The sequence below is a fragment of the Anabas testudineus genome, chromosome 17, assembly GCF_900324465.2.
Source record: "Anabas testudineus chromosome 17, fAnaTes1.2, whole genome shotgun sequence".
Taxonomy (NCBI): Eukaryota; Metazoa; Chordata; class Actinopteri; order Anabantiformes; family Anabantidae; genus Anabas; species Anabas testudineus.
Window position 1 is genome coordinate 10,640,778 of NC_046626.1, and position 19,316 is coordinate 10,660,093.

General features: G+C 41.3%; 1 protein-coding gene across 3 annotated transcripts in view; it reads right to left on the minus strand.

The window, feature by feature from the left end:
* LOC113171390 (ephrin type-B receptor 1-B) overlaps positions 1-19,316 on the minus strand; it is a 133,651-nt gene that overhangs the window by 40,313 nt on the left and 74,022 nt on the right. For all 3 annotated transcript variants that reach the window (XR_003299701.1, XM_026373718.1, XM_026373717.1), the window contains exons 4-5: positions 14,692-14,847; positions 8,116-8,451 (exon numbers count right to left, since the gene is read on the minus strand). Coding sequence is in view for 2 of the 3 variants with exons in the window: in XM_026373718.1 (XP_026229503.1) it covers positions 8,116-8,451; positions 14,692-14,847 (492 nt within the window). In the remaining variant the exon portion in view is untranslated. The remainder of the gene's footprint in view (positions 1-8,115; positions 8,452-14,691; positions 14,848-19,316) is intronic.

Here is a 19,316-nt window from a genome sequence, read left to right on the forward strand (position 1 = left end):
TCTAGCTAACGTGAGCGACGTCTGACTGAGCAAAGAAGTGAAAGCGAAATGGCAATTTAGTGTGATTATTGACAAGCGTACGCTCCGATTAGAAACCATTGTGACGCAAATTATCAGCACAAACATATAACTTCTCGGCGGCTTGGCCTGAATAAATATGGAGTATGTTTTTCAGACAAAAGCAGGAGAGAGAGAGATAAGGAGTATTTGCACATGTATGTGACCCTGTCCCAGTTGCCTATGTTTGAAGAGCCTGTCAGACACAATGTGTCGTGCCTGTTTGAGGGTGAGGTTCAGCCCAATGAAGCCCGCCGTCCCCTCCAACTGCATCCCCCCACTGTCACCCTGGGACGATGATGCTGACAGTGATTGGTGGCTGTGTCCTGCACTCTTCTCTCCTCCCTCTATCCCTCCCATCCCTTGCTCCCGTGCTCCACTTTTATCTGGCCTCACTTGCTGCCCCTGGCTTTTAATGCAGAGCTTGGCTCACCATTAATCAAAGTCAAAGCCTCCCAGTGTCTGGCTGAGACAGAAAGAGGGGAGAAAAAAAAAAAAGTGGAAAAGAGAGAGAAAAAGAGGGGTGTGAAAGAAAGTGATGGAAGAATCAAAAGCTTCTTTACCGTTGTCTGATTAATCTGCGTTGGAATATACATGAGTTGGGGCATCATCTTACATGTCTGGCATGTACCTGAGCCTCTGTTTTCATTGTTTTACTCCAGTGTGCAGTAATAACCACAGCTCATACGGCATAGTGAAGGGCCAGCACATCAAATGTACTATTTCACGTTTTGAAGGAATACTGAAGATATTGCATTTTCATAAAGTTAGTGCTTGCCAGAGACAGATTTTAAATAGAATTCAATGCAGTGCAGAGATATCGTGACTTGTGCAGGTACATATCTCTAGACGGGGTCAAGCTTACATTACAGATAATGCAACTCATCATGTTTCCATTAGACCTGCTCTGACTTTACTGCACATCATTATTGTCATTTTCTCAGACTTGACAAAGGTCCATCCAGCACCACAGAAGTCATCATACAACTGTTTTCACTGTGGTTTTCATTCCTCTAGCAAACTGATCTTGATGTGTTCCACTCTGTAGCCAACCATATTTTTACTGGGGCCCCTAAAAGAGCATAAAAGCTCCACTTCTCACATCTAACTCCACATCTTAAGATCAGGAATTGGGGGGAGCTGACCATGTGTCGAAGCTGGAGGATAAACAGGAGACTCTTGGACCATTATAATATTAGGCTGAGGAGTACAACTAAGTTGTTGTACTGGTCTGGTTAATCTGGTTAAAGGCTGTGCAACCAAAAAACTGACCACCTTCTTCTGCTGCCTTCTTCCGACCACTTGCACATCATAGCGGGACTTTGTGAGTCTCCTCAGTTCTCCAGCATGCAGTTATGTCTGATCACTTAAACACATTGCTATGCTCCCCTGCCGACTCAATTACAATTGAGTCGGCAGGGCAGTACAATTTATACAGAACAGCAAGGCACCATATTGGTGCAGTAAACCTCCTTAAATGGGTGTAGTGTAGAAGAGGCTACCATCAGACTCTGTTCTTCAAATTCTCTGCTGCTCTGCTTCTGTTACTGGACAGAAAGTAATAATATAATTGGTCAGTTGATCTCGTAGCAAAGGGCCATTCAAGAGGGAAATAAAAACACACAACACATATATAAACCAAGTTTTCTTTCTTTCTCAGTAGGGCACTTGCGGCTTGTGCTTTAAGATGCCAGCACACCATTGAACTGTGAAGCCTCATAATAGACTCTCAGTGTGTGAGATGAGTGGAGCAGCCTATAGCCATGCACTGTGCCTCTGTCTGAGGCATACGTTTAACTACTACTCTTCCTATTAGCTGTAGCTCATAGGGCCAAGCCAGCCTTGACTACATGGTAATGGGCCTCTCTCAAACATCATAAAAAGGGATCAGTTCAGCACCATGGATTTCTGTCAGGGTCCTGTGGTTGTAATTATTTTCACATTATAAGAAGGTAAAAATAAGAACTTGTACAGTGCATGAGCCTACTTTCAAATAGCTGTGCATTTACACCTATTTTCGCTCAAAACTCAGTATGAAGACATTCGAATTGACAAAGGGGGTTCGGTAGCATTCAAGCCCACAGTTTTAGTTTTGCCTGCAGCTAATACCTCACTTTCTGGGTCTGGGGACAGGATCCAACATTTATGATATCAGGTATCAAATGAAATAAAGATGGCACCTGCAGAAAGCCCGAAGAACCATCTATGTTCTTTGGGTTTTCTTTGATTAAACTCTTGGACACATTTGAACTGATCCACAAAGGCATCAGTGAAAAACAAGAAACACGAAATGTTCTGTTTAAAAAAAAAAAAACAAGACAAAGAGGCAACCACCCACAAGGCAAAGGAAAGAGCTCTGTAGACTGTCACATGAAAAAAAACAAAACTAAACACAATGACTAGTGTCTTGAATATGCTACCGAGACATGTTTCTCTAACATCTCATCTGATTTTAAAGGCCGACACAGAGCAGATCTCTTTAATTCATCTGGTTGTTTAAATTTCAGTGTAGTCCATGGCATCTTAGTATCTTGAATGCATCCTACCAGGTCGGACTTGCCCATAGAAGGCAGAGGCTGGTGGTGTTTGCATTTCTGTGGGAATAGCTTTCTAAATAGAGCGGCTCAGTGGAGGAGGATTGTTTGTAGATATTTTTTGGCATCCTCTGGTCGCGGGATTGTTGGCACGTAATCTGGGTCAAAAGGCTATGCTTTGTGAGATGTGAGAACCGATAGAAGAAATAGACGGCACCAGTCATGAGACTGATGGACTGGACAAACCATCACACATAATCAGCCAGTCTAGAGAGAAACTGAAAAACATGTAAACAAACACCTCCTTCATCAGTGGCATTGGTGGAGGTCTAGCTGAGGTGTCCAAGTTCAGCTTAGGAAACATACAGTAACTGCTGTCTGTAATATTTGAGTTACATACAATATGTTTCTCTTTGTGGTTATTTGCATATAAAATTCCCTAAAGGCAGAGAGTGATTAACTCTGTCAAAACCAAGTTTATCAGGTTTACTATAGTTTACTATGGGTTTCCTCCGGGCACTCCAGCTTCCTCCCACAGCCCAAAGACATGCAGTCAAGTTAACTGGTGACTCTAAATTGCTCTTAGGTGTGAATTAGAGTCTGACTCTTTGTCTCTACATGTCAGCCCTGTGATTGACTGGTGACCTGTCCCGGGTGTAAGATAGCTGGGATTGGTTTCCTGAGACCCTTTACAGGAAAAGCAGTTAAGATAATGGATGGATTGATGAATGGATGTTTCTTACACCTTAAATTAAACCATATGACTTCACAAAGACAGTTGTTTTCATTAGCTAATATAGAAAAAGATGAATAAATTCAGCCAGGGCAGAAATGAGTGGGGAATACATAACCCTTGTATGTCTGTGTCTGTACATAGTGTACAGACACAGACATACAAATATACTGTGCATATCTCCTGGAGAGGACAGGCTGTGGATGAACTCCTAAATCACATTATTGATCAGACATTCCTCCCAGACACAAATTGGGATCGAGAGGCCGTTAAATGGCCTCTTCTGTGATTCAAGCTAAATCCCTTCAACTCCCTCCTCACCTGCATTACTCCCTCTTCTCTCTTCTCCTCCTCCTCATCCACACACTTTGTTTCCTGCTTTCACCTTGGTCTTCACATGGCTAGTTTACAATGTGAATAAAGTTTGAGTTGTTATTTATTCTGATGTTTTGACAGCTCAAACTGTTCGAGTGATAGTGAGATGTGGTGTATTTGAGCTTATACGTTGTTCGTTTGCATTGTGCTTGTTTTTGTTATGATGATTGTGTATTGAATTATTTATTTTCTTTGATTTTAATTAATATGTTATTATCATTATTGATCCTGAAGCTGGTAATATATGAGCAAACTGGACCATATTACAATAAACATTACATCAAGCCCCCAATTTCATGTCATGGTCAGCAATAGCAGCTCTGTGCTGCATGGATACTAGTATAAATGAATTTTAATTTACTTTCATATTGAGCTCCAATGCATGTTATTTGCAAAAAATGAGAAGTGAAATGGAAAATAAATAGGGAGGTATGCTGATTAAATATTATCTGCTAAGCAATCATATTACTAACCTCAATCCTTTTAAACAGCTGCGCCGAGCACAACAGCACATAATAAAAATGGCTCACCTTGAAAGAGCTAAGAGTGATTTAGAGGAGAATGTGAGCATTGCACCCTTTACCTTTATTCTTTCACATTAACTAGCTATAATCTATTCTAAATTTAACACCGAGACAAATATATTTGCTAAAATCTCTTTTTATTATTATAAAGATGTGCTCTGTTCAATTTTCACCAGTGCACACTATCTCACTTGTTTCATATTATTAATATTATTTATACAATTATTTATTTATTTTGCCATTTTGGCTTCATTAAATAGCTCGACAGTAGAGAGGCAGACAGGAAACACGAGGAGAGAGAGGGTGCAACATGCAACAATGATCCCCAGCTGGACTCAATCCATTCACATTGCAGTTAATATGGCATGCATGCTAACCATTAGGCTACCAGTGCACTGGCTGTCGTCGTAATATAATCCAGTCTAAATCAGCTGCTTTCCAGAGTCATGTTTTAAACTGTAACACAATGCAGTCATTCAATGGACGAGTGTCAAATGCCAAGATATTTGTGCACCTGTGCATTTCCTGATGTACATTAAAATGGCTGTGTCACATAAACAAAGAAATCTGTCTCTTCTACCGACAGTCCCGGCTCTGGCATAGACAGAACATTATGTGAAATTAGGCGTTTGCATTGTCAGTGAAGTCCAAACAGTGCCATTCTTTTTTTTCTTTTCTCACTGTTAAGTGCTAGTGTTGTCATTCTGATGCTGAAACTATCAAAAAGAAATATATTAACAGGGTGTTCCTTTAATAGTTGAATAGTTGATTGATTTCTCTGCTTGAAATGTAAGACACAATTTATTATCTATTATTATTCAATTATTTTCAGAGTCACTTTACTTACCATTTGCAACAATTAGAATATAGTGTACTATAGTGTGTTGTGCGGTGACCCTCATTACATGTTATGATCACTGCATTGCATTGGGAATTTAAGTGGTCGTCTAGGCTATATTTGAACAGAATACCACCACCTCCCCTATTGCAATTAAACTGAACTGAAATTTGTTATGCTGCCTCTTCCAGCCTTGCATTGCACATTGATATGGACCATGAAAAAAATAATAAACAAACCACTGAAGGAGCAAGAGGGCTTCAAGGTTCCCAGAGGCAGAAACAAGTGATATTTCTTAATCTCAAAAACAGAGCCCCAGATTTGAAAAAAAAGTTTGTGCTTCTAGATGTTGAAGTGCATTATTATAATTACTCTTTCTGGATACTTCTACCTTTTCAGAGGCGTGCCAATGAAACCTCTTTCAAAACAAGGCACAGTGCAATTACCTGGCCACAAAGGGCCACATAGGGCTGGACATTGGCTTGGCAGATTACTGGCAGACACCTCATTACTGCGGCAGACTTCAACAATAGGCCTGAGCATTGCTTCTTCTACATCTATCTGTCAAGTGTGCTATTAGCCTGTCAAATGGGGACAGTCAGAACCATTAGACCACCCTGATAATCAGACCTATTTACTCCCTCATTTTCCTCTCCTTCACTGTCACAGTCTGGCAGTCTGGTCAAAAAAACTGCTCCCTTTCTCCTTCTCACTCTGCCTTCCCTCCTACTCCTCCCCTGACTCATTGTCAGACAAAGACAAGTTCACTTGGTCATTACATTCTTCTGACAGTCATCGTAATCAAATACGGTATGCCTTCCACCAACTGGGCCAAACATAATTTTAGAATCTACTGCTATACAAAAGAGATCTAGATAAAGCCATGTCAATTGTCTATGAGATGAATGTGAACTACGTCTGCAGCACAATTAAAGTGGAAATGTACATCAGTAATTTGAAATTAATTTTGTAGTTTCATTTCATCATTGGATCAGAATACATACTTGGCAGAGCAGGCGCTCGACTGTGCATGACACAGAAAATCCCACTGTAGCACATGGCCAACAAAAGGTTCCAAGGACCCAAGCTGACAAACTTGTAACTCTTTCCATTTGGGACCACAGCCAGCACGAATTCAACTGACAACCTCTTGACTTTCACCACTCTTCATGTTTGTTATTAGGTCCCACAAGCTCAAGCTGCGATTCCAACAGTCTGCTTCATCCACAGAAACAAAGAAAAATGAAGAGAGCCTCATTTAAATTTTTCACTTGGTCAATACTTGTCCCTTGATAGGTGCTTGTGTGTCCAAAGACCTACAAGAGCATGAAAAATGCTGTGGCAAAAAGGGCCGGAAAAGAAAATAGCATCAGCCTGTCATTTCCATTGGCTGGGCTCAGATCCCATAGCAGGCTCAGTTAGAGGATGAGCACACACACACACACAGAGAGTGAGAGGGAACAGAGAACAGGATGAAGGTCGTTTTCTGCCGGCTGGGCTTAGATACATCACAGGCAAAGTTGGGGAATGCACAGACACATACACACAAACGTACAGAGAGAACAGACAGAGCCGAAGTGAAAAATGTTCCAGGCTGTCCTGAAAACAGCAGCTGTCCATGCATCTATCTTGAGTCAGTCTCCTTCAGTCTGACATTACAGTACAGTGAACCTGTCATACAGCAGGACTACGTTCACATTACATCGCGATAAGGCCCAAATCTGATCTTTCCCAGTGCAACTAACTCAGATTTTTGTCACAGATCTGTGAACAAACCAAACGTATTTTTCTTTTTCCAAATCAGATCTGTGCCACTTTTGTACATTTGCTACTAGATCAAATCCATATCCAATTCCTGACAACTGCTGTCAGAACGGTCATTCGTGTCTACATTTTCTACTGTAAACGCACAAAGGAGAGCGGCAGCAGAGAGTGAGGCGATTGGAAAGATGAGGAAGTCTCACTTGGACATTTATGACACTTACAAACACGACGGAGAATCATCAATATAAAAAGACTAAATCTGACAAAAAGATCAGAATTAAGTCTAAAGATGAAACGTACAGTTCAATATATCTGTGTCGAACTACAAAGAGATGTTGGCTTTGTAGTTTAAACCTAATTCTAAAAGTGCAAATAAATAGAATTAGGTGACTTTGAAGCTTGTTGGTTTTGTACCTTCAGACAGGAGGAATGTCAGTGTACAAATCTGAGGAGGTAAAGAAAGGTTTCTGCTGAGGTGCAGCTTCCTAAGAAAGGAGAAGCAGTGGCTTGCTGTGTGGCATTACTCTCCGAGCACTCGTAAAGTCTTAAACAAAGACCAAAGAAAAACAACAAAGAGATGTGTCAGTCTGTGAAGCAACCAGCCTTCACCCTCCAAAAGGAGGTTTCATAAATGACTTCTGTTGTTTGTTGAGGGATGATTACCTTTGCCAATGTTAAATAGAAAGAATTTCTAAAACGTCCAGACAGAGAAATGCAAACTGTGGCTACTTCAATCATCCGATTTGATGTGTACACAAAATACAAAGACATGAGAGGCGGAGGGGCAAGTTGTGCTTGTTCTGCCACGAAACGCAGCATCTTGCGTCGCGGAGCAGAGTTTGAACTGTATTCTCAAAGGGGAACGCCTTTACTTTGATTCAGGGAAGGGGAGGGGTGGCTAGGAAGAAAGCGTGTACAGTATGTCGAACTTTCACTAAACCATCTGGCTTCACGCTCCAAGCTTTAAAGTCATTATTCATAGTAGAGAAACATGAGATGTTAGTAGCCCTGCAGTCAGTTATGCTGTGAAGCGAGACTCTGAGACGCACACAGTGAAAGAAAAAAAAAAATAAAGTTTTTGTTTTGTTTTTTCAGTTGAAATTTAGGCAATAATAGTAGAATGTGCCATTTTACAAATGTAACCTGAAATAAAACTGCTTACAGAGGAACAAGTTCCACTACAGGATGATGATGATGACGATCTGTATGATCAGTGTAGTCATCATTGCTACTAACACAACATCATCATCATCATTATCATCAGAACACCTAGCCATAGCAGCCACTTACCAGCCTGGTTGGTGGTGATGTCTATGGAGACATGCTGGGCGGGATATGGGCTCTTATTGCTGACTCCGTTGACAGCCTGTATCTCAAAGCTGTAGACCGTGTGAGCCCACAAATTGCTGATGAACACCCTGGTCTCAGTCAGACCCAGTTGTCTCGGGACAAAATCCACATTGTCGTCGCAGTGGGAGCAGGAGCGCCGGTCAGCCTGACACTTCTTGCACACTATGTTGTAGACGACATCATCACGGCCGCCCGTCTCCCTGGGGGCATGCCACTCCAGGATCACAGAGGTTTCATTCACGATGGAGATGACGTTCCTCGGGCTGGATGGGACACCTGCAGACACACAGAGGAAATATGTAAGCCAATGCACGGGCAGCTACTATGCAAAAATGAGCTCGGAAGCATTTTATTTACTTTTTTGGAGGCAATCCTTAAAACTAATATAATACGGTAAGAAAAAAACAAAATAAAGGACTACTTCACACATGTGCCTGCTGTTAGGTCAATTTAGTCAATTTACAACCCTCTAATAAACGTGAGAGTTGTTGATCAAAAGCAACTTTTTCTCCTTTTTCTTCATCTTCAGCACAATTCGAATGCAAATTTATTCCATTCACACCCAGAGGGATCATACAGCGAAACGTTTGTGTCTATCAAACATTAGTTATTTAGCAAAATGCAGCCTTGCATTCAGTATTCTTATCCAAGTGGCTCTGGAGATTCACGCTCCCATTCACTCCCTCACAGCCCACAGCTGGAGCAGAACCTCAAAGGGGATATTCAGAAAGAAATCAAGAAATAATAAAACTATTGTTTTGCTCGAGTGGTGGCTTAATATTAGGGCGCAGAACAGCGGCTCTTTCGGCCTCCTGCAATTGGTGCACAATTCTTTAAGAGTTAAAATCTCTTCGAATGGCAGTGTGGAAGCTTCCTCAACTGAAACTCTGTGTCCCTTCGTCTGCTCCGAGGCAGCTCTTTATTCTTCCATACCAGACACTGCAGATAAAGCAGATGCTCTGCACAGCCCTTAGTCGGTGCTGTTTAGGTTGAGTGAGACTGCCCTGCAGAGCTGATCTGGTACCAATTTATCCACCATAAAGCCTGACCTTTATCATTAAAAGAGAAGTGGAACTGACTCAAACTGGAAACTGGATTTTTTTAGTTTTACACGGCCACTATAAAAGTAAAAATCTACTTATGTCTAGAAACACTTTGATGGATTACTCAGCTCCCTAGCATCATTTCTTCTGCACCTTCTTCTTCACCCATGTGACAGTAAGAAGAATGCATATAGATTTTTTAGATTTCCTGTTTCTGTGGGTACAGAACAAATAGTTATTTCAGTTAACACAGACACAAATAATCATAGTGGCTGCAAAGTCATGCGGTATAGCCCTGGGCAGCTCGGACGCAGTGGCAGAACATACAAGGGTGCCGCACAACACTGTTACTGCTTTGACCTCAGTTTAGTGCCTCAACACCAGAGAGGTCGGGGACTAAGTGTGACCTATGTGGAGTGATTACTGTGGTCTGGCTGGGGGGACAGCTAGGGCTCCCAAAGCTTTGGGTCTTTGGATGCTGGGAGAAGTGTTGTATGCAAAGAAAAAGACACATGACACATGAGGGGAAGGAGTGATTCTTTAGTCAGCTGCAGTAGATGACAGTGGTACTGGTGCTAAGGACACCTTGACATATAGCCAGGAGGAACCAGGAATCAAACCAGTGACGTGGTGTTTGTAGACGACTGCTCTACCAACTTAGCTAACTGCCGCCTGCACTTAGGTTGTAAGAGTAAAACATCATTTCCAAGCAGCCACTTTACCCTTTCAGGCATGTATCACGACACCGTAAGGGCTCTATTTTAGTGGTTCAATCACAGCAACCGCTGCTAAGTGCCAATGCACATGTTATTTTTGTTCAACATGGGCAAGTGCATTATGTACAAATGGATTTGGTGAAGGGGAAGTGGACTAGCGCACTGATGAATCATATCTTCCCAGCCAGGCACATTATTTGTCTCATGCCCTTTAAACAGCTGTGGTAATCTCAGTGGCAGGTGACAAGACTAGATCACCAAATGGAGAAGACGGGGCAGACTCTCCAATTAACGAATCAGTATTTTTGTTCAAGAAGCACAGAACGGAGAGGCACAAATGCAAATACACAGCAAAGCAAACCTGCAGCCTAATGTTGTGCCTTTGAAAGCTGAATTGATGGAAGCAGTGAAGGTGATGCCATCTTGTTTCCTAAGTGTAATAACACACATTTAAAATAATGAACTGCGTGTTAATTATTTTAAATGTAAATACAGTAGCAGAAACAATTTAAAGTGACAATGTGAAATGTTAAATTATTTTATTGGCTGCCTTTAGATTGTTGTACTCTTGTGATTACTAAGGTTGTACTCAAATAGATTTGCTTGTACATGTAAATGCCACTGTTTCCCAAAGTAACAATATGCGTGTGCAAAGTGTTTAAATGATTACATATACTGATAATATCCTATAGTAATTCATATTTATATCAGTGTGTGTAAAGACTAAGATTTATTTTCTCAAAATAAATAAATGTTAAATGTGTTGGGCATAATGATGCTGTATCATGTCATACTATAATTAAAAATACATAACATGGATTAAAGTGATTCAATGATGATAATGACCAGACTAGACTTGATGAAGTTAGGTGTGTTTTGAAACACCCAATTAAGGGACTATTGGAAAAAAGGTCATTTCAAGGTCAGTGTATGCAGTCTGCATGGTTGTTGTGCTTGCACTGTGTTTTATACCAACAAGCGACCATAATGAGCAAAGGTAAACATGTACTTATAATATGTATATAGACAAATTTATTTAAGGAGAGGCAGAAAACCTTTAGATAAAATATGCATTTCATTTAAATATATTCCCCCACTATAACATCAACAGACTATATGTGTAATTATAGTGTACAATTCTGCAATATCATGCATTATATCCAGGGTTTTGATAAATGTTGTATGTATGCAAACTAAAAGTATGTAAGGGCACTCAAAGAGACTGACTGACTACTAGATACCACTACAGGTGAACTGAAATGGCTTCAAAGTGCTACCTGGACTGCAAAATCACAACCCAATTTTCTAAACTGGTGTTCTCAAGCTCTCAGAATAAACCCTTTTGCACATTGTTTACTCATCCGCCATTCAAATGGTCTGAGTCCGATGTTTCTCTTCTTTTAAAGTGTTTGTTTTTATGATATGAAACAGGCCTTGAGAGACCAGCAGAAGGTCTCTGCGCGGAGATAATGATCACAGCCAAGGAAGCTGGGAGGAAGAAAAAAAAATGTTTGGGTGGGTTGGTTGAGACATGAAGTAAAACATGTTAGAAGGGCTAATATTATCTGGCTGCAAGACTGAGGGAGTCTCAGACAGACTCTGTCTTAGTGTGCATGTGCAGTGCAGCTCGCAACATGTGGGTGCATCCACAATACAGTAGTTTGTCTGTGAAGACACAATATGAATGTGTGGCAGCTTTTCTTTAACCGTCGTCAGGATATTCTGGACATCAGCATTACTTTCTACAGGACCTTCAAATTAATTACAATAACTCTGCATCCATAAATCTCTAGATGTGACACAGAGTCTGGTGTTATTTGTGAACATGTGTTAGAGTAGTCAATTAGAGTAAGCCAGACCTACAAACCTTGACTTAGCTTCACTTACTATTGCATTTGTGAGAGAGGGGAAACTGGCTAGATGACTTCTGAGCACTGAGAAGCACCTTCGACTGACTCCAGAACTGACAACAGTGTTAAAAAAAGAGTCAAGGCAAGAACAGAATATTTCTGCCCTTTTGATGGCTCACTCCTCTTTCTCTTTGAAAACAGAACAAGGACAAAGGAGAGAACTGGAGAGCAAAGAAGAAAAAAAAAATGGTTTGGTGAAGGGAAGGGAAAACAGATAAGTCCATATTTTTTGATGGGTTTTGTTTGTGTTATGAGGTGTTGACAGTTCAATGAGACTTGAGGCTCACAGGGGACAGGCCACTGATATCAGTCCTGAGTGAGAATCACTAGATTTAGAGCCAATGTGGCCTGAATCAGGAATGTCGACACCAACCAACAGTCCTTTTTTCCTTCTCCTTCTACAGTATACATGTTAGTGTAGATTCAATTACAGCCCAGAGATTTCCCTTGTGATAATCACTGGTTGGTGGCTAGCAGTGGCTATTTCCGAAAAGTAAACATGCATATACAGCATGTCTCTTACAAAACTGCATTATGTTTCTTTGTAGTAGTCTCTCAGCACCCTACAGTATCCTGTCTTACTATGCACAATGTGGAGAACCTCCCCAGACAGCTCTTTTCTATGATCTCTCATTTTTTGTAAGTTTAGACCAAATCAAATGTACAGATTCAAATATTTCTTCCATCCCTTCCAACCTGCTGGCTGGATTTTTTTCTTTTCTGTTTTTCAATAGTACTTCTTGCCAATCGCTACCTTCTCGTCTCCACCATTTTTCACACCAGGATTTACCATTGCATCCGTTCCCCCCTCAAAACCAATCAGCACTGGTTTCACCACCTGACTCTCCTTACTTACCTTCCTACTACTAATGACTCACACCTTGTGAGGAACCCATTGTACATATGTATTCTTTTTTTACACATGAAAACCCAGGGTGAGGTACAAATACATCAGACGGACGCCTGTAGCAAGGGACAGGGAGGAGGTGAAGTGCAATGCAAACCACTGTTCCAAAGCCCATTATGCTTGGTAGCCAAGCTGACAGGAGTGGGTTTCACACTGCTAGACAGACCACTTGACTAGAGTCAGCACAAGACAGAAGACTGGAATAAAGGAGGGACGTGGAGGGGTAGTTTGCTGTGCATCCTTGGCATATCCCTGAAGGTGGAGGGTGAGGGTGGAGGGTGGGTATAACATAAAGCCCCCCACTGACAGAGCCAGGAGCTGCACAATCCATCAGCAAGTTAATCAGACTGAGCTGGAGCACACAGGGACCGGTGCCTCTGATGCCAGCATGAAAGCTACAGCTTCTGCTGCTACAGATTGGCCTGATTTAAGCTACTCTAGCAGTGCTCTTATCAGGACCCACAGTATTAAAGAGATTCTTACTAGGATGATCTCACTGCCTCCCCTGCTGAGATCTAGGGCAGCCTGAGCAACAAGCTTAGCTGCTATGGTTCAGTCTTCAGACAAAGCTTTGAATGTGCTATTGCGAAAAATTGCAAAAGATAAACTGAAGTCAGTTTGAGTGTTAAATGGTAACAGTAACGATCAGAAACAACATCCTTAGTAGAACGTTTTGAATGTATGCATGGAAAATAAAAGGCATTTTTTAAGAATTGTGAGTGTCTTGTAATGAAGGATGATGTTTGTAACTGTTAATGTGCTATATTGGGATGTATTTTATTGATTTCATTTTTTTGTTTGTGCTAGTCATTATGTAACACCTAAAATATTTTAACAAGAAAATTAAATACAGCTTTGCATAAATGTACAGATATAGATAGGATAAATGTTACGGTGAGAAGGAGTAAAATGGACAGAGCAGAAAGGATTAGATTAGAAAGGAAGTCACATGATTGAAAACAGCATAGGCTTCATTTGGAGACTGAACACTGGAGGGATCTGCTCAAAAGTCCCACCGGGGAGCTGTTGTAGAAATTGTTTGGGGAAATATTTAAAGCCTCAAGATAGAGGCAGATGCTATACTTGATGAAGCATTCAGCAATTCACCAGAGAGCTATGTAGTATCCCATGGGAGGATGGAGGAAACTGAAGGTGAAAGTCTGGTGTCGTCCTCGGAGAACTCCCAAAAGTGTTCAACCAGTCAGTGGGACAGAAAGACAGACATGCTGCATTAGTGTTCTTTAAGTGTGGTCATTAGCCCGATCCTGAAGCCAATTGACCAGGTCTATATGAGGAATAAGTTACCACCAAATGCTCCCTGGTGGCAGCAAGGGAAAAGAGTTAAACACACTTTTTGGGTTCTAACAATGCTCCCCTTGTGTGTAACTGGGCGTCAGCAGGGATGGCAGGAAGGTTTAGCATACTGCTTGTACATCATATTAAGATAACTATGATGCTGTGAGAGACCTTATTGGATCTCCAGTGAAAAACGGCAGGACGGTGTTAAAGCTTCGCAGCATCTGCCTGAGTAATTAGGACTTCAGGGGATAATAGCAGAAAGGAACAGCGAGAAGGAGAGACGGAGAGAGGGAGATAACAGAGGGGTAACAGCGACAAAGCTCATTGGCACAGTGATGGAGACGTCAATGACAGATACCCTGGAATGTGATTATTATGACCAGAATGAGTAGACGACTATAGATACAGGGTTATTTCAATGCTAATAAACTGCCTTTTTAAAAATATAGCGACTCAAATGCATGGCCAGTCTATTCATTGATGTTATGTTTATACATTTGCTAAAATAGATGCAATACAGATATAGCGCACAAATGAATATACCTATTATACATACTTGTGCTTGTCCTACAATAATGCACTGTAAGTGTGTGACAGCATTAATGTGTGTATATATAATCTCATGAATAACATATACTCACTGGTGCAGGGTTCATCCGGCTGATCAGTATCCCCACGGTAGTAGCCGTTGCGACACACACAGATGGTGGCGGCCTCAGCTGTCGAGCGGCTGTTAGGAGGACACTGTAGACACAGACCTGGGCCCTGGGTGGACTTGAAGGTACCCGGTGGACACGCTGCAAGGGAAAAAAAAAAAAAAACATCACTAGATAACATATCAGCTATAATGTTGATTAAAAAGCAATATAAGACCAGTCTAAGTTCTAACTGATTATATTCTAATTCTGGGTATCTATCTGCTATGTTTTGTCTTTTTGCTCCTTCGTGCTAATTACCATCACATGCAGTTGGTTGTGGCAAATCACTGGAGGTTTTTGCATTGTTGGGAGTGGTCACCACTGACACTTGTCTGCTCTTATCTGAACACATTTTGCCATTTCAGCATGTTAAATCGATGATGGAGGATGTCAGTCAGGGCAAATTGTCTGAGCAGCTGTTCAGCCAAGGAAAGCAGTGATTTCTCTGGGTTCTGTCTTATTTTCACATCCAGTTGCTGTAATAAACACATTCTAAATGTGTATGCTGATCATTTAATACACTTGTTTAATCAGTTCATAATAATCCACCAAAATGGTTGGTTAGTTTGTTTCCATTGTGTTTTTAAATTAGAAGACTGCTGACTGTATTATTCCCAACAGCACATACGTGTGCGTCAGTGGTGCATAAGCAACATAAAGACATTAGACATCATTTTGCCTTTGACAGCACTTTGTGGAGTTGGTCCTAAATTTTAAAGACTGTGGAGGAGGACAAAGATTCGTACGGCTGATATTGCAGCGTGTAAGTGTAGCAATAACCTAATCCATTTACCCTAATATCCCAAAAGAATACAAAGACTTGAAGAGTTTCTGCACTGTGTGGAAGGATTTACCGACTATAATAACCATGATAAATGTCTAATATTTTAGCAGGTTTACTGATGGTGCAGGAAACTCTGGTGCTGCTGCAGTCCAGAGGGGGAGGGGAGATCCATTTAATGGGAGAGGCATCTTACAGTTTCTACAGATCTATCTATGTCCCAGAATAAAGTATAGTAAAGGCCTGACTGTGAAAAACAGCATGTTAGATACTTTCAAATTAAAGTTCTGTTTCTTTTTACACAGACTAAACTGTGACAGTAGCACATGGTATCGTTCAATTACTCTGATAAAATGGTATTATTGCAGCCGAGATAGATATCAAGAACAAAAGGTTTCACACAGGTTATGTGGACATTGCCAGACATTATCTGCACCAAAAAAAAGATGAACCGCTGGTCGTATATTCCAGATAATAAAAGCAAAAGAAATCAGTACTGCATATCATAGCACGCTGGCTATGTGCGAAAAAAACCTTTAGACCTTTGTATCAACAAAAATATATCCTTCATTTAAAAATGTGCATTGAAAGGTTTGATTTTTCCCATCTTCCATTCATACAATTCCAGCAGCACCTCTCATGGGTTGTTAGTGAAGGATAAAGACAAAAACAAAAACAAAAAAAGAAAGAAATAAACCAGGTGAAGGAGAAAAAGAATCCGTCATTCACACACTCTCAAACACACACACAACAGTAGCGGCTCTCCCACCTCCTTTGGCGTGACTGACAGACACACCAGAAGCTAACTGACTGACCTTCTGTCTAGTCACACAACACTGTCCACACACAGCCAGACTATCACACAGAAACACACAGCAGACCACAACAACCACAAACAGCTTATAAAACAACACTGTGAGGCACATCACAGCTGCAATGCACAAGGATATCCCCCGGAGCAAAACGCATTGCTATGCTCCATAGCTGTCTCGAAACTATAGATGGATGTATGGAAGAATATAAAAGAGTTCTACGGACTTTGTCAGAGAGTATGGCCAAGGTAATAACATTTCTGTAGGGGAGTGCGAGGCCCCTTTGTAGTGTGTGGGACTTTTTAACCTCTCTTGACTTGTAATACACAGATTTCATGTGTGAAAAAGATCAAGCTCTTTCTAATACAAGAACATTGAGACTCTTAAAAATCCTCCCTGGCCATATGGGGAAGCACAAACCAGCTGCAGAGGCATTTTATAAAGCAATAACTTCCAAAGATATCAGAGATTACAAGACGATAAAACACAGATCAAAAATTCATTTTCCGCAGGAGAGGGGACAAGAACTTATGTGTCATCATCTTTGCTATATAAAATGCACGTGGCCATCGCTCTTGCTCTCTCTCTCTCTCACAGTCACACACACGCACACACACACGCAAACAAGCTTCAAATCCATCGCCCTGACTCCTGTGAAAAAGGATCACCATAAATTGTTGAATGTGTGTTTGATGGGGTGTGAGCAGAATATGAGTGCACTAGTTTCTGCCCTCGGGTTGTGTGTTTACACACAGACAGTAGCTGGCCTGGACACTCATAAATGGGCAAAAGTGAAGAGAAAAGCAGGGGAGGCTATGCTGAATCAGCCATCTGAGATAGCTGTGGTGCAAAAACCGCCTCAAGGCAAACGTGGGAGCAGATGAATGCATATTTACACACTCTTATATTCACTCAAATAAACATACACACCATAACCCTGAGAAACACTTCCATATTGGTATCAATGCTTCTTCACTTCCAGAATACTGAACTGATTTATAGAACAACCCGTGTAACTGCTGCTGACCCCATTAAATGAGCTGGCGCACCCACATTTTCTGCCACTTGACTCACACATGTTCTGTATGTACACAACCTGAGATAAGTTAATGCCGATGCTGCGATGATCTGTGACAGCCAGTCAAAAACAACCATGCAGCCATGCATGCATGAGGAAAATACCATGCATCCAGCCTAGGACGAATGTCCATCTCCATTATAACTCCTACCTTAAGTCTCAGGCTCTTTCTCTAATTGCCACATAATGTGTGCATGATTCCCAGCATTAAATTCATTAATTAGCTGCCCAGTGATCTACCCCACAGAGCAAAAGAGAGGAAGGAACTGGATATGGGCAAAGAGAGAAAGACAGAGAGAGCGAGAGAGAGAGAGAAACCTCAGAGGTCTCATTCTAAGGGCAACCGGTGGTGAATGGTGTTATGCTTCATCAAAGCTGGAACTGAGCCCAAAATCTTTTCTCCTGATTTGTGAATATTTAGATTGGAGGAGGCCAGGAGTTCCTGTCCTGCAGAAAAAAAAAAGCACACAGACTCATCACTCATCACATGTGTTGGTTTTCAGGGACAGGGGGGGATAGACCATTAGATCAACAAGCAATTAGTCTCCCCAGTGGGAGAATAACCCACAGCTGAACTGGCTACATGCAGAAACGAAACATTCCTCCCTTTCAAGTGGTCTCTACAGGATTCTCTGAGCATTGTTCTCTCCTCCTATCCTTCTCACTTCTTCTTTGCCCTCACATCTTTTCCTTTTTTTTTGTCTGTCCCACTGGTAATGAATTGCTCTTTCTGTACTCCCACCTTTCCTTCTCCTGTTGTTTTCTTGTCTTGACTGACAGGTTCGAATCCTTGTTAAGGTTGACTGTCTTCCTCTCCTTCTGTCTCTGGCTCACTCTACAGTGAGTTGACAGAGTTATGGCAGCTGTGGATCACTGCTCGCTACTCATCACAGTCTCACAGTGATGAGTAGAGATGACCGGTAGAGATAAAGTGATGATCTCTTCACTGTCAGTCATTTTCTCAATACAGTAGGTGTTCATTTTCAATTTAACTTAAGACACATTTCCAAATTCCATCTTCTTCTGGGAAAACTTTGATTTCCTGTACACACATCGGTGATGCAGTGATCGGCCAGGACGAGTGCTACAGAAGAAGATTAGCACTAAAGGCTTCGAAGATGGCTCGTGCAGAGCTGGGAGTCAGAGCTCAAAGGTTAGACTAAGCAGCGTGCTTGCTGAGTGCATACTATTTACTGCAGGCAATACATCATACATGGAAGCAAACTGGCACATGCAGTGCATGTGCTCAGAATGTGCAGTTGCAAAATGTATATATCCCATAAGAATCCAAAGTACGGAGGCAGTGAAATACAAATTATATTAGCTTGTCAGGCAAGCATCAGCAGGTGTGCATGAGATAAAATGGAAATGTACAGTTATGAGTTGCACGAAGGATTATGACCAAGAAAGGCTTAGAAATGGCTTTTCTACTCAAACCCAATCAAAGCTACAGTACACTAAGTCATCCGCTGACTTTCCCTTTGGCATCACTGTGAAGTATGTATGAGGTTTTAAATCACTATAAATGGCTTGGCAGCAAATTGTGGGAAATGCAATCAAACATATGCAGCAGGTGATGTGGAAAAGTACTCAAGCTCCTATGATAAATCTGAGATTTAAAGGCAAGAGTTCCTTTCTGTAATATGAGATATATATCGCTTCCAAATCTCTCCAGCGCTTCACTATTTACTGTAAGGACTAATATTAGCACATCAAAGTTACAACTCAGGTTAAGATATTTTCTTTTTTGTAAAACAGCCTTGGAATATGAAACTTCTCAACCTATGATAAACAGGTTCAGCAAATTAAGCACTTCTAATATAGAGTTGTTGTTTTTTTCGAGTTGAAATCGCAATGCTGTTGGGTTTTAAAACACTGTGCAGAGATTTGGCATGAC